The sequence below is a fragment of the Rissa tridactyla genome, chromosome 9 (genome assembly GCF_028500815.1).
Source record: "Rissa tridactyla isolate bRisTri1 chromosome 9, bRisTri1.patW.cur.20221130, whole genome shotgun sequence".
NCBI lineage: Eukaryota > Metazoa > Chordata > Aves > Charadriiformes > Laridae > Rissa > Rissa tridactyla.
Genome location: NC_071474.1, coordinates 20,904,863 through 20,920,618, shown reverse-complemented (window position 1 = coordinate 20,920,618; position 15,756 = coordinate 20,904,863). Strand labels below are relative to the sequence as shown.

At 35.6% G+C, this 15,756-nt stretch overlaps 1 protein-coding gene across 6 annotated transcripts in view; it reads left to right on the top strand.

Annotated features, from left to right (window-relative positions):
• The window catches only part of SCAPER (S-phase cyclin A associated protein in the ER), a 163,810-nt gene that overhangs the window by 51,756 nt on the left and 96,298 nt on the right, over positions 1 to 15,756 (top strand). For all 6 annotated transcript variants that reach the window (XM_054213746.1, XM_054213745.1, XM_054213747.1 and 3 more), the window contains 4 exons: positions 937 to 1,079; positions 5,008 to 5,089; positions 6,441 to 6,593; positions 7,524 to 7,631. In XM_054213746.1, coding sequence (XP_054069721.1) covers positions 937 to 1,079; positions 5,008 to 5,089; positions 6,441 to 6,593; positions 7,524 to 7,631 — 486 coding nt within the window. The remainder of the gene's footprint in view (positions 1 to 936; positions 1,080 to 5,007; positions 5,090 to 6,440; positions 6,594 to 7,523; positions 7,632 to 15,756) is intronic.

Here is a 15,756-nt window from a genome sequence, read left to right as displayed (position 1 = left end):
ACTTTATAATTACAGGATCTACTAAACATTTTTTTTCTTGTTAGCTTTTGCTTTCCTTTCCATTTAGTAGCACTGGTATCTTAATTCAAAATGTGCAAGCTGTACTGCAGCCTTAGAGGTCTTTGTAAGGAACGTCCAGCAGAACTAGTATTTGTTTTTACGGTGCACTGGGTGTATTCTGTAAAACAGTTTGCATTCTTGTCAATTTAATAGTACAGTTGTAGTAAAGTAGGATATATCTTGTCTTATTTATTTTATTAAGACAGAAATTTCCTGTTAGTAAAACTCACCAACTTAACGTCTACTTATAAATGTCTTACTTAAATACACAGTTTCAAATATGCTTTATTTTTACATTTGTTGCTGGTAGAAGTATAGTCATGGTGGAAGAAGCTGGTAGAAGTCTGTCAGAAAGATTTATAATGCCATTTCTTAATTAGTCAGAAAAAAAGTAAAAAACGAGTAGTGAGAAAGAAATCATGTATTCAGTGATAGCGCAAAAATTAATTGTCAAAATCTGTTTTGTTTTATAACATTCAGATAGTTCAGAATCATAATTTAAATATTAATATTCCATGGGAGCATATACTATTTCTACATTTTAAACATCCTACAGGATACAGGTAATGTTTTCAAGCACTCTCATTAATGAACTAGTTGTATAATCTTCTAGAGTGGATAGACTTTTTCAGGATGAGCAAAATACACGGCCAGTTAATGTGTAGCTTAGTTCATACAACTGTGCTTTCAATGTATGTTCAAGCTTCTGAATATACTCATATTTGCATATTATTCCTTTATCTAACAAAATCACAGTTCTTACTCCATCGTAAAAGTAAAACAAAATTCTATAAGCAGATGTTAAAATACAGTTTCCATTAATTCCTTTTTGTTTCTTCCTAAAAGAAAAGTTAGAATTTATTTTTCTATGCCTAGGAGCGCAAAAGAGCCCTAGAAGCAGAAAGACAAGCCCGAGTTGAGGAGCTGCTGATGAAGAGGAAAGAACAAGAAGCGCGGATTGAGCAGCAGAGGCAAGAGAAAGAAAAAGCACGAGAAGATGCGGCACGGGAGAGGGCCAGGTAACTTTGCAATAATTTCATTGGTGCCTTGCCCTTCACCGTTATCCTTTCCAGCAAACTGCAGCTTCTCTACAGCAACTGTACCTTCTTAGCTCTTCAGGCTTAATATTTTAAAAAGTAACGTTAATAAATATTCTTGATGAATGGTTTGAAAGAAGAAATCAGGTGAGTAGTCTGAAATTTTTTAATAGATTTTTGTATTCCTTAGATACATGCAGATTAGAACATGCAAGACTGTATTTTATTATATTCATCTTAGTTTTATTGCTAACAAGACCTTTTAGTAATTTGCCTTTTTAATATTTTAGCTTAGTTTTCAAGGGAAGCAAGATTAATGTCCCTGTGTTCCCCATTTCCTCCACTCTCCAGTAACTTTTGGACTTACTGGCATCAGTTTGAGTTCACCTTTTTTGTAGACACCAGAGATTACATTTGTGAAGCACAAAGCTGGGAAATCAGGCCTCATTAATTCTACTGCCTACGAACTACTTGGTTTATGGTTTTGCCCATAATCAGAAGTTCATAAAGGCGTTTTTATAATGGCTCTTCTCTCTCTTTCTTTTGAGCCAGACATGAGGTACAGAGAGAATGAATGTTGGGTGGCATTGCTGTGTGTGAGAAAGGTTTACTTTCAAGTTTGATTCAGGAAAACTGCTTTCTGCTTATAGTTTAATTTGCCAAATTCTATTTGTATTCACCTCCTATTTTTCCCTCTTTCCCTACAGTTCTACTGCCACAAGCATTCCATAAAACCTAAGTAGAAGTTACATTATTCCTATGACAACAAGTATTCACTAGTGGTTCTTCAGACACTTTTATTGTCACAGCTTGTTTTCTTCAAAGTTGTCATGAAGACATTATTCCTAGTAAAATATTCAGAAATGCATTGATCACCTTCTTTCATCTTCCAAATTCAAAAGTAATTCTAGCTTGACATCATAAAGAGATTCAACTTTCAATTAGATGTTTAAGGAATTGTGGGTAGGATCTATGGCCTTGCCCAGGACTTCATGGATCTTTCATCAATATATTGAGGCAAAGTCACAGTGGGATAGAGTCAGCTGGAAAGGATCCTTCAGTATCTTATTCTCATTCACAGGCATTTGAGGAAGATTAGGACTAACAGGGAGAATTTTTGTTATGCTGTTTTGGGAAGATAGATGCTGCACGTGTAAGGCTTCTACATCTTTCTGAAATTTGGGGAAATCCTCACAGTAAGCAAATGTGAGATAATTGTTGCATTGACATCTTTGCCTTCTGAGGTCTTCTGCGATTAGAACTTGTCTAAATGCTCAAGGCATATAATTCTTTGCTCTTTTTTTTTTTTAATCGATTTTAATCTGTCACTTTCCTTTTGTTGAAGAACAGCAGTTTCCATTTACTTTCTCCTAGTAGTGTGTTTCAGGAAATTTCCTCTATATTTGCTACTGTAGCACTCAGCTTTCAAATGCTTTGTACTTGATATTGCAGTACTGTGCTTGCATTTGTTTTTCTTTGCCAGATGAGCTGATTATATAAGAGAGGTTTTTTCCTCTTTTTTTTTTTTCTTGATAGTTTTGGGAAAGAGTAGGAAAGAATGTATGTGTGGTGCCCTGAAATTGGGTGATTCAGTTATGTCAGAGTGGCCTCAGAGTCATTGCATCTCCTTAATAGCGGTTCTGAGGTTTCTCTAGCACGGTAGAATTAGAGGAGGATTCAAAGTCTCCTGGTTTAGAAGTTTGGGGAGAGATGAGCTTGACAGGAAGCTGGCTCTACTGTCCCTTCCATCTTGGACTTTGGCAGCTTTTGGTGGAACCTTGGGGTATCATTTGGTGTTTTATTTTGTTGTTTGTTTTTTTCCCTGCTGCTAGGATTTGACTCTTATCCTGAAGATTTAATACTTGCTGGAATGAATAATTTTTGGAATATCTGCCTAAAGTTTCTTCAGTATAAGCTTTACCATGTGCATCTGGTGGTGATTAAAGCATCTGTATGAAAGGAATAGTGTACTTAAAACTGACTCTAAAAGCCCCTCTGCCCTCATGGTACATTAACTTGATTCCAGTAAGGTTTTAGATGTAATTTCAGAGTATTTTATATTCCAGAGAGTTGAAATCCATAATACGGAAAATTTTTTTCTTGTCAATAGAAATCATAAAACTATATAATGTAACCTAATCATCTAAAAAGCATGCTTTTCAGACGGGCTTGTACAGGAATAATGTTGATGCTCTAAAAACTGAAGCTTTAGAATTTTGTCTCAAATATTATTAATACAAATTATGCAATGATATTAATGTATCATAGCTTGTAGGATTAAACAAATGTGTAAAAAAGCATACTGAAAGAAATAGCTAAAATAAGCTTTGGGTTTGGGTCATGTATTAGTTGTGATTTGTTTCAGCTCACGGTGTGAGTCAGGAGCTCTTTAAAACACAAACAAAGACTGTACTTCAGTCTTTCTTTATATACCTCAGGGGAGATAGCACATAAACTACCTAATGCTTCTCATCCATCATCTCTTCCTCACCCCCCTCCACACCCATGGTGACTGGAAGAGTTCACTTAGACTTTCTGAAAGAACAATTGTGTGTAGTGTTTATCGTTAGACTTGCTTCCTCCCCCGGCTTCTTTCGTATGTGCTTTTGTATTTTCTGTGTCTTTTTGTTTGAAAATGTTACTTTATCTGAGCCTTCTACTTTTACTGAAATGTCTTTGTTTTTCTATGAGTTTTCCGTTTAAAAAAACTGAACAAACAGAAATCCACACAAACCAGAAACCACTGCAGTTTGGATAATATTCGTATGTTATCTTTTCTAGTTTTGTCACTCAAACTGCTTTAATTTTGGAATGCCTTTTAAAAAGATGGCTAACAGCTGTGAATAACTTCATTGCTCAGTTTTATGCAAAACTTCTGTTACTACTTTTGGCCCTTCACAGCCGCCAGACTTCCAGAAGTGTTTCATCTCAGTTCTTTTTGTACGAACAGCCCGAGTAGCTGAATTTCTGCCGTTTTAGGGTTTAATAGCTCCCTTGGTTTGCTGATCACTAGTAAGTTGTTCTTGACGAAACTGTTATCTGCAGGTTTCTGCTTAATAGTCACAGTAACAGATCAAGTTATACCTCCTCTGCTTTTCTCAGACAGAAAAATATAATCTTAATCTCTTCAGTAGGGTGATGCTTCGGGCATTCACAGGCTCTTACTGACATCCACGTCAGCTGTGCTTTGGCACTTTGCTGGGGAGAGGAAGGAGAGTTGCTAAAAGTTAAGAGGACAACTGAAGCGTGAGGTGTGATTCAGTTTTTGGAACGGGGACGTAGGGCAGACAGGTTCAGTGAGGAAAACAGGTCCTGACTGCAGTTGTGTACAGATGATGACAGTAAGATAAATGCCTAATGCTTTGCTATCCTTTGGTGTCTTGAACATTTAGAATTGCAATATTCTAGAGCATCAAGTTATCACTCATGACTGTATCATTTGATGTTGGTCAGAGTTTCATAGATATATTTATAAATTCAAGCTTCCACTGATCATCATTTTTACAAAACACTCTGCCCTCATTGCTGTATGGTTTTTCTTCCATTTGCCATTGTATTCCTCCCCTTCGGTTCACTGACTGTAGCCATTGGCTGAAGAATGCTAGTGGTGGCAGGGTATCACATTCGTCACTATCTTGTAGCATCATGTTGGCTGTCATTGCTCTGGTTTGGACTGAGGTATGATCCAGGTTCTGCTACAGAGGCTCAAGTGTCTGCCTTGATTAAGTCATTGAAATTAAAGCATCTGTATTCTCTGTTAACTAAGTTGCTTTTTGTTGTCTGTCTTTTCTGCTGAGCCACCTCAGCTTCATTTTTTGGGGTGCTGGTTCTCCATTTCAAGAATAAATTAGTCATTATGCATGCTTGACATGATTACAAGTTTTCTCTATATTTATTATCTTTTGGTCAGAGATCGAGAAGAGAGGTTGGCAGCTCTTACTGCAGCTCAACAAGAAGCCATGGAAGAACTACAGAAGAAGATTCAACTGAAGGTATAAAAAGATGCTTTAGTTGAAAAACACATCAGCAATATAGAATTTCTGCAAAACTATTTTCTGTATATATGCTTTATATATACGAAGGTGTTACAGTGCACTCGCTGTACAGTGGCCTGAATTATGCAACTTTACAGGAGATTTTTATTTAAACTCTGGCATTAAGAAGCGGACCTCGCTGTATAACATACATTGTGTAGTTTGGAAAGCCCTATGGAATTCATTAATTTCAAAGCTTGCAACATGAGAAAATGTAAAATTGTACTTTCCAAGAGAAGTCAGAGTAATTTTGAATTAAATCATGAGGAAAATCAATCTGTAAAAACTATCCAACTGTTTTGTGAAGACAGTTCACCAAACAGGTGCTATCTAAGTATGGAAATTGATGCTGTGTCAAGTGTGGCATTTTATTTCCTGTTGTTTCATGAAGGGCTCCAGTTATTTCATAAAATAAGCATAAGCATCGAGCCCCTTGTAGTTCACCTGTTCAGCTGAATTGACTGTCCAGTGGAGAACGAAGGTATTAGAAATTTTGAAGAGATATCCACTATTTTTCAGATGCAAAGACTTCTAAAATCATAAATTATATTTTTAAGGTTCTGAGGTAGAACTATGTATCAAAGTTTTAATTAATGATAAATTATGTAAATTTTTATTCTAGGATGGTTTATGTATATGTACAAATAATTTTTAATTTCACTGTTATTCTTTGCTACAGTCCCAGTCTGAAGCACCACAGCTACATTTACTTGTCCTGTAAAGTGCAGATTTGTTATTAAATTCAGGTTCATACCCCATCGTCTGATTTTAAATAATAGTTGAGAGTTTGTTCCATTCTCATGAGGGTTAGGTATGAAGACCCTCTGAAAGAATCCAGTGAACCGTGCCTGCTACTGCAGATAAATAACAAGTAATTTATTTTACTTTAATTTGTACTTTATGATTTCATATCTGTCAGTGAAAACAGCACTACATAAGTTACACATTTGTAGAATTGGAAGTGGAGCTTGTATTCTATACTAGAGTGTTTCATTAGGACCAAAACCAGAACTGAGCTGTTAAATGTTACAAAAACGTTTACAGAAGGATTTGCAGCAGATTACTAATTGATAATTACCTATAAAACAAAAATAGTACTTATTGATTTTTAAATCATAGTAAAATGTTAAAATGTCTGTGGTGTTTGGTGACTTTGAATGCCTTTCAGAAATAAATAGTTTCAGTTTAACAGAAGTTCATCTTAACTGTACAGTTTTTGGTAATTCCCAACATTTCTTTGCACAGTTTAATTCCCTTCGCTGTAATTCGATGTGCTTTTTCTCTGTTGCTTTGATTATTTTCCATTCAGCATGATGAAAGTATTAGAAGGCACATGGAACAAATTGAACAAAGAAAAGAGAAAGCAGCAGAGTTAAGTAGTGGAAGACATGCTAATACTGATTATGCACCAAAACTTACCCCGTACGAACGAAAAAAACAGTGCTCATTATGCAACGTAATGGTAAGTTGCGTCGAGGGAATGTCAGAATTGCAAGGCCAGCCTAAGCCTGGAAGCTACAAATTACGCTTCATTCACAGATGAGAGTACTGCACGCTCTTGTAATGTGCGGATTTTTGGATTCTTTTTTGGGATTTTTGGATTGTTCTGTCTCTAAATCAGACTGAAATTCACTGAAGGCTACTAGACACGGAGGAACCACATCAATCTCGAAGTTCTTGAGCTGAGTTTGGTTGGAGGCTTAAAAGTGTTGAAGGGGAGAACTGGTGTTCACTTTGACTGTTGGTTTGCTTTTTTGGTCACTGATGGAAGCCAGGTGCTTTGCTGGGCAGACCTCTGATCTCACCAGGGTATCTCTTCTTGTGTCCACTGTTCCATGTGTCCCAGGAATGGTGGAGAAGAGGAAGCCATACAGTCCCTGAGTAGGAAGCAGGGAGATCTGTTCTTGTTGATAACTGGTTTTATTGATTTGAAAGAGTATGTGTTATTGAATAAAGCCTTATATCCTGGTAAGCATGGTTTCTCTTCAATTGCTGAATTAAACAGGATTGCACGGGATCACTTCAGGCAGTGCTGGAACAGAAACTCAGGTTTGGCAGACGGGAGTCTTGTATATTCACTGAGCATGCATTTCAGAATGAAAGTCCAATACATGAAGTTAGATTGGTGTCAAAATGAGATGAGAAGCCAAGATTTTTTTTAATCTCTTATTCTACTGCTGGCTACCAGTATAGTATCTAATTATCTAATTTACTCCTAGGTCTGCGTAAAAGATGTTTATGTAAATTAGGCTGAGAAATAATATACTGTGCTTGAAATTCTGAACATACTCCTGACAATTTGACATATATTATATTCTGTTTAAAATACTGTTATTTATAGATTACGGAATTATCAAGGAAAAAGATTACTATTAAGTCCTTGTCATTACAGATTTCATCAGAAGTATATCTTTTTAGCCACATCAAAGGGAAAAAACACCAACAAGCTGTGAGAGAAAACAGCAGTATACAGGGCCGAGAGCTTTCAGATGAAGAAGTGGTAAGTTTTGTAATATTTTTTTTCTATATTACCTCTAGTTTTAAATGTCATCCAGCTGAGTAGCCTAAGAAGGTCTTGAAAATTCTTGTAAAGGAGTTGAACAAGAATATTTGTATTAGCATGGGAATAGTAGTGCCTTTTTGAATATGGACTACCAATGAAAAGGAACGAAACAAACAGCGGACTCAAATGCTTCAGGCAATTGCCATTTGAAATAGATAGTGTGTAAAATGTGAGTAGTTGCTTTTCTATTCATCCAGGGGTGTTTTTCATCTCACTATATTTATCTTTTCATTGTAAAAATCTGATGTGTTGTAAGTGTCTGCATTTTGGTTTACTTTGTTGTTGTTGTTCCTTCCTGTTGCTTAAAATATCTTAGTCCGTTTTTAAGTTATCAGATGTGCTATCCTGTGCATCAAGGTCAATAATACTGAAAATTGTAGTGCTAAATTACTTTAAAATGTAAGATTGGAAACACTTTGCAAGTATTAGCATTGCTAGAAAAAACAATACCTAGTTTTTCGGTAGTCTCTTTAGAAGAATTGTCACTTAGGGTGATTTTTAGGAAGCATTGAGGACATTGTATATTAAATCAAGAAATGATGCTGTTTTGAAGAGACTTGTGAATGGTTGTCTGATTTAATTTCTTGTTGCTGCTGCCTGAATTGACCTACAGTATCAAGTCAAGGCCTTTTCTATGAGACAAATTGTAACAGTCAGACTTTGAGTTCTGTCTTATCCAAAAAAATTTGTGAATGCCCGTGTATTATTCCTGTCAGATGTTAGGAAGAAATACTGTACAAGACAATTCTCCAGAGCTGATTCAGATCTAAATTCATTGTGTTCAAAAATCTGTTTGCAGCCAAGCTGATTTAAATGATGCTGCACAGTACATCTAATTTTTGTCTCCTTCTCCTTCTTTCCTTCACAGTTCTTGTTACTATTTTTATTTGTTGAAATTTTCTCTTTGTTTTCAGCTTCTTACATTCAGTAGTAACATCTTTTCATTTCCTTTTTCAAAAGCTTTGGAAAGTTAAGTCTCTGAGATACTGAAATCTACAGAGTTGATTATCACGGGGAAAAACAGGAAAAGAAAATTGAAGGGATACAGTAGTCTGGAGGAATAAGTTTTTTGCGGAGTTGCAGTTTGCCTGCCCCTTCCTCACTGTAACAGAAGTACATAAACTGTTTTTTCAGTTCCTTTTTTCCTCTTTCACAGTGGTTAGTGGGAGTTCTGTGGTTTTGGATTTGGTTTTAGATGCCAGGTTTACCTAACTGGATATATGGGAGAAGGCTTTATACTGCATCTGTTTTCCTAGGAATGTAAGCTGTGAGATTTCCCAGAATCTTTCCTGTTGGTACACGCACCAAAGTGTGGGTAATCTATAATATTGACATTTTCTTTATCTAGGCTTTGCTTGTGTCTCTCTGGTCACTGATGACTGAACTGTGGTTCTTGCTGGGCAGCTGTCTCAGATGACTATGGAGGAAACCAGTGAACTAGATTTTTTTTTTTTTTTTTTTTTGACTGGGTGTTATACACTATTCACAACATCTAGTTTGATAGTTTAACAGTCCTGGCTTCCAGAAAAAGGGATCCCGTTATAACAGCTGCATTTGTGCCCAGTTGGTGAAAAAGAAGTTCCACTAGAGGGCACAGATATCTTGATTTTTGTGGTGTACAACTTCATATGCTTAAATCCAGTTTTTTTCAGCAAAACATTTTAATGTGAACTTAAGATCAAGATTAAGGTTAAATGTATGGGATTTCTTGAATGCACGCTTAGTGCAGGAGCAAAAGCAGAGAACAGTTTTAACTGAATGAACAGCTTGATGATTACAATAGCAGATTTAAATATCCTTAATCAAGATGGTGCATAGTATTTGGCATACTGGCAACACACGGATACTTCCATTGTTAGATATTTAATATATTATTTATAGCTATATTTTAATTAGTCCGAGTATACAATTCTGAACTATACTATTGTAATCAGAAATTTCCTTGGCCTGAGGCCCCCTCTGGTTTTCTTTTTTCAAAGGGCAGTAATAAGATATACATGCTAGAGATATGGTCACTGTAAAATAGAAAAGCAATTTTATTTATCAGAGCAATCTCCTTTGTGTACCTCTTTATTCAGCATGCATGGTTAATGCCAAACTTTGCTTCCCCCTTAACTAAAGCATTCAGTAACTTTAGTTAAGTTTTGAAATACTTAAGAAAAAATTTCTGAAGTATTATATAGAAGTAAAACTGTATTCCAGGGAAACATTAAAATATTCATAGTTACTTATTCATCACTGTTTCCAATTTTTTAGTCAGAGAAGGTATCTGTAGTAAGAACACACTTGTACTACTTAAAGTTATTACTTGTCATCTGTGATGTCTTTAGATTATATACATCTTGTCTGTGACCCTTCTTCTTTGACATAAAAGATTTTATTTATATCACCTTTGACCTAATAAAATTTCACCTTTAACCTTATGCACTTGACACCTCAGATAACTTACTCTTGATCTTTGACTCATTTTGTGTTAAGCCTGTTAAGTAAAATAGGTAGCTGCCTAGAAAGGAAGCTTTTTTTAAATTGTAATCTGACCATAGAATTTCTTTATTATTACTTGAGAAATCACAGAAGGACTTGAAATATGTTTATTCTGACCACATCAGTACCACAGAAGGTAAAATTTAAGTATCTTCTTAAGACCTTGGAAACTGATTTAAGTAAGTGTTTGTATAATATCTCTTCGTAGAGTAAGGATTTTTGTGGGTTGATTTGACTGTAAGCAAAAAGTTAAAAGCTGTGTCAAATGACACTAATTTCCCTGGGCCAGGTGGGTGCTAGTAGTTGATCTTGCCAGGTCTAAAAAGAAACAATTATACCCTCAGTTTTTCCTCTTTACTGTAGCATCTATAGGTTCTGTAATTTTACAAATGTTTTCAGAGGTAAAAGTAAATTTTGTGTTGGAGCAGTTTTCCACTTCCGTTGTGCAAGAGATGATAGCTAGTATTAGATGTTTAATCAATAAAGTAAATTCACTTGTAAATGTGATAATTTGGTGAAACTCACAAAGAAAATAGTTTTGTTTTGAATGAAGATACTAAAAATGAAACATATGAAGTTACTTTTAAGATTGTACGGCAGCTTCACTTCATCTCCGCTTTTAGGGTTTTCTTCATTTGGGTATTTGTTACTCTCCAGCTGAAAAGTATGTAAGTTTCTCTTAGAGCAAAAATCTATTGATTTTGAAACAGTGGTTATCATATGAAAACAAAGTAAGTTCTATTCACATTTTTTACTTCCGTTTTAACTTTTCTTTTGTCCAGTCTCTTACAAATACATTCATTCATGTAGATGGCAAAACACTTTCAGTAAGGTAGGCTTCAGCCTAAAAGTTGTCTTTCCTTCATTAGATTTATGAAACTTGCAACGCTGTCTCTGTCCCACGCCATTTCACCATTATCTTCAGTGCAGTGACAGTGTTCTGTCTACATTTTATCCCTGCCTAAATGCATGTCGTCTTCCATCAAACCTGCAGCTTCACTTTCTTTTTACATTGCTATTTTCTGTGCTATTGATTTCCTGTCACCTCCCTTAATATTCATATTACTTCGGTTCAGCAAAAGATGTAAACAATGTATACAATTTGGTTTCATTGACTTCACTGGAATCAATTAGGATGTTTGAAGTTATGACTAATTGTTTTGCTGAATCGGAGCCTGTGTGACACAAAGGGCTTCTGACACAAAGGCCACCACGGCAAAGATGCCTGCTGAAAGCCATGGGACAACTCATGGTGATTTCATTAGCCTGAGGAGTCTCTGCAGGGACCCTGTAGACATTTGCTCCCACCTGTAGCTTTTGGATTATTTATTCATTTTTATGTCCCTCTACTTTCCCTTTTTCCCTTGCCTTTCTTGTCTATCCTAGTTGCTTTGAGAAATACACGTGACATCAGTAATCCTTATAGCGTGCTTCCTCTGGACCGTTGTCATAGCTCTTGCGGTGTCTGCTGTCATTTAAATACCCTGGTTTAAAGGCACTTTTAGAGTATAAACCATGTAATTCTGTGCAGTCTATGAATGTCTATGAATGTTTCTAGTAAGTACTTCTAAAAAACATAGAAAATAAATAACTTGGCAGGGGTTTGGTTAATTTATATAAGGTGCACGCTAGAATCAGGATGGAGGAGTATTAATCTACCTTTGTTTGCATATGTGAAAAATGCTTTTTTTATTAGGGAGGAAAACTAACTCTGTTGTCATGATATAAACAAAACAAAGAGCTTCTTAGAGGCATATTTAGATCAAATGAAAATATAATCCCATGATGGAGCAAAGAGATCGTTGTCTGAAGATTGACAGCATTAAAATGTGAGGATTTATAGAAAGACACGGTTGGTTGAGCCCACCCACATTCCTTTGAAAAAAAAAAAAAAAAAACAAACCCAGATTGTCAGTGCCTAAAGCGTGCTCTATAGCGTGGGTTGTCAAGTTGGCTGGGGTTGCAGAGCAAGCCTTTTCTGGCATAGGTCTGCCTAGATTTGCAGCGGGGTCTGATTTACAAGGTGCGTGACTGTGCTGGCAAGTTCCCCTGGTACAGCCGCTCTTGCTCGGGCAGGACGGCGCTTTTGCCAGGATGTGGTGAGAGGCTGCCGGAGAAAGCCGAGCAGGGCAGCTACAAGTCCTGTTCCAGCCATGGAAGGTTTATAGGTAGCACAACACACAAGCAAAGCTGATGTTCATAGGAGTTTGAATTTCTAAAAGCTTTTTTGGGGTGAGGCGTTGTTTTTCTTTAAGAAACCGAGCTGTTTTCTCAAAGTTGCGTGCTGCTTCCATTATTCCTTACAGAGGAAATTACTGAGGGAAAGAGATGTGGGAATGTTTTCATGCCTAACCTTTCCTCTTTTTTCTTCTGTATTTACAAGGAGCTTTTTTGTCTAGAGACATGGTGATGCCTGGACTTCGCTAATTTTTTTTTTTATTCACTATGTTTTCATTAGAATTAAATTCTATGTAATTATGGTTTTATTGTTTCAGCCTTAGCAGTATTGGGGAAAATGCTTTTTGTTTTCCTTTCTGAATCAGAGTGTTTTCAAGTTCCTTCATTTAAATGAAGAATACTGTCCTATGAACTCCTTTTGCAATCTAGCTAAAAGATATCACTAAGCAAAATGGAAAATAAAGACTAAAGATGAACAGTTTTTTCATTTCATCTAAGAGGAGTTTGAGGTATTTATACCTGTGGGTGTGTGATCTTACAAAAATTGTTGTGCAAGATCAATAGTTCTCTTTTTTTCTTCTTGAACATTTATATGTGTGTTACATGTCTGCTTGTGTCGCCAAGTGTGTTTTTAGCCATCTTTATTCTGATTTTCACTCTAAGTAATGAAAATCCTTAGCATTCAGTTTTAAGCTCTTCTCTTGTGTTTGATTATTCAAGGCTCTGGAATAAGGCTTTCATATGGGTCTGATTTTTTTCAACTACAATCTCTGTGTGCCTGTGGTCTGCAGCCTTGGTCTTATTTTGGTGTATATTTGTACTCCAGTCTCTTTCAAATGTCTGTTACTGTTTGAAGGATCCACTATGACCGTTACAGTACAAGGAGATGGTCTTGACTCAGCTCTGGTGGTATATAATACTTAATAATTTCTCGGTGATACAGTGATACATATGGTTTGGTCACATATTGAAAAATACTCTCGTTTCTTTTATCCACAGAGTTACAGAATATAGACTTCATTGTAAATTCATTCTTTTTTCTTGGCATCTGATTATTTTTTCCAACAGTAGCCCATTTTTCTTCTCTATTACTCAGTGGAAGCAATCTGTAAATCACTTACAAACAAGAATTCCCCATCCCAATAAAGCCTGAGGTTCCAGTTGAGTTTGCTTTACTTAAATTATTTTTTTTTATTATTACTATTATTTTTTCCTGAGGAAGGGAGGATTTTTTTTTAGAGGGGTTGTGTGTTGCTAGAGGGATGGACTTAAGCCAAGCATCTGTGGTCCATTTTTGTTTATGAATGTTTCATGTCTGTTGGATACCTGTGGTCCTTTCAGCACAGGAACTCTGGGCTTGTCATTCTGCTGGGAACGCACTTGTCCTAGAAGAAGCTGTCGTGATCATGTCATTATAAAGTTTAATCCACGATGCAGTTTGCAGAAGGTCTCTCAGTACTCTATACATCAATTCTAGTTTTTTGTACTTTACGCAGCAAGAGCTTCTTACCTTTAATATATTATAAAGTGTTGTTTTTCTTGGCAAAAATGTACATGATTAATTGTTTATTGGCTGTGTCCTTAATTGTGATAGATCATTGCCAACAGCTGCACCCTTCCTCCTTTTGGCTTGGATATCTTAAGTATTCACAGCTAGTAAGAAAAACTGCTGCTGGCAGTGGCCAAGTGCACTCTCATTTCCCCCTTTCTCTTGCTCGCCCTTGCAGCCAGATGATAATGTCAGTGCCTTCCAGCTTTCTTCCCTAATCTGCAGAGTGATGCTTTCGATGTCCAGCACGCAGAATTCTCATTCTTGTGGAAGAAACAGCTTTATGTTGCCTTCTGTTCTCACATTTTGGAGTGACAAGTGGGAAAAGGAATGATATTAAAAATCCCAAGAAATATCCAAACCTCCATTTCAGAATATTGCTATTCATTTTAGTGGCAGGCCGTCATATCATTGAATTTACGGACAAGCAAGGTGACTAAAAGTGCAGTTAGTAATAGCAGTAAAAATAGTACTTAGTTTGGACATACTAAAAAGCAGTATTAGTCCCTCATTAAAAAAATTTAATCTTAATTAAATTCAAGAAGTGAAGGAAAAACTACTTTTACAATGAAAGGTCAATCTTCAGTTTTGAATGAATAATAAAAGGTTTTTAATGCTTTACACTCATCTTCTAAACTACGTTTTAGCACAGAAATGTGACTAATTAAAATCTTGATTTTGAGAAAATAATATTTGAATATCCTTTATTTTTATGACTTGTTTTTTCATATATGAAGCACTTGTAATAACTCCTACTAATGGTAGCAGGTAAATACCTTCTTTATTTTGAATCTTCTCCATATTTTGGAGTGGATCATCACTTGTGGTATTAAACCAGTATTTGACCACAAACACCTGATCTCTTTATCGTTAAGCATTAATGACCATTTGTGTTTCAAGCTGTCATTGGTTATAATGTTGAAAATTGAATTTTACATTTGATATAACTCAGTCTGCTTCAGCATCTGTTTTCCATATTAAATATTGTCCTGGACTGTGAGGAAAAAAATAAAATACTGAGGAGTTTTGTTGAAACATGTAATAAAATCATGAACAAATATTCCTGTGGTAACATGATTTAGTATTGAACCTTAAAAACTTCTTTAAAATTTGGCAAATACCTCCCTTAAGTGATTATATACAAGTGAGAAACCGTTATTCCTGACATTCGTAATAAATATTGAAAATATTTTTTAAATTATTTTCTGCAGTTACAGGATATTGTTTATTTTGAAACAGGTAAAGATGTTAATCCAAAAGATATATGTAGGCTTCAGAATAGTTACCTATTGATTTGCTAGAATATATTCTTTATGTACCATACGTTTATATAAAATACTCAGTTTGCTATTAATTTTTTTTATTAAAATGGTAAATGAATGACAGCAGTTATTATGTGATATAAGCTATTACAAGTATTTCTTTAGAATTATCCTCATGTTTATTATTTTAATGCTGATATGAGAGGGCAAGTAAAAACAAGTGTTGGGAAGTTCTGAAGATGGAATTTAGATAAATAGCTAGAGTCAGATATTTTTCAGACTGCCTTGGTCTGCAGAATTGGGTTAGAAAACTAATAAGAATGCCTTTTTTTTTTTTTTTTCCAAACTTGAGGATTCAAGGTTGGAAAGAATACAAAAATAATAAGAATAACCAGTCGTATGGTATTCTGGCACTTCTGCTTCAGTTCTGGCCAGAATCCAGAAATACGGAAGGGAATGAAAATGAAAAATAATAGAGAAAAAAAATCTCTATAAACTTCTCGGCTTCCAAGAAGGTCATTTTGTCTCATTTTTTTGTGGGAAAGTCCAATAGCCAGAAGGGTTTTCCTCTTCTATGCATTGGTTAGTT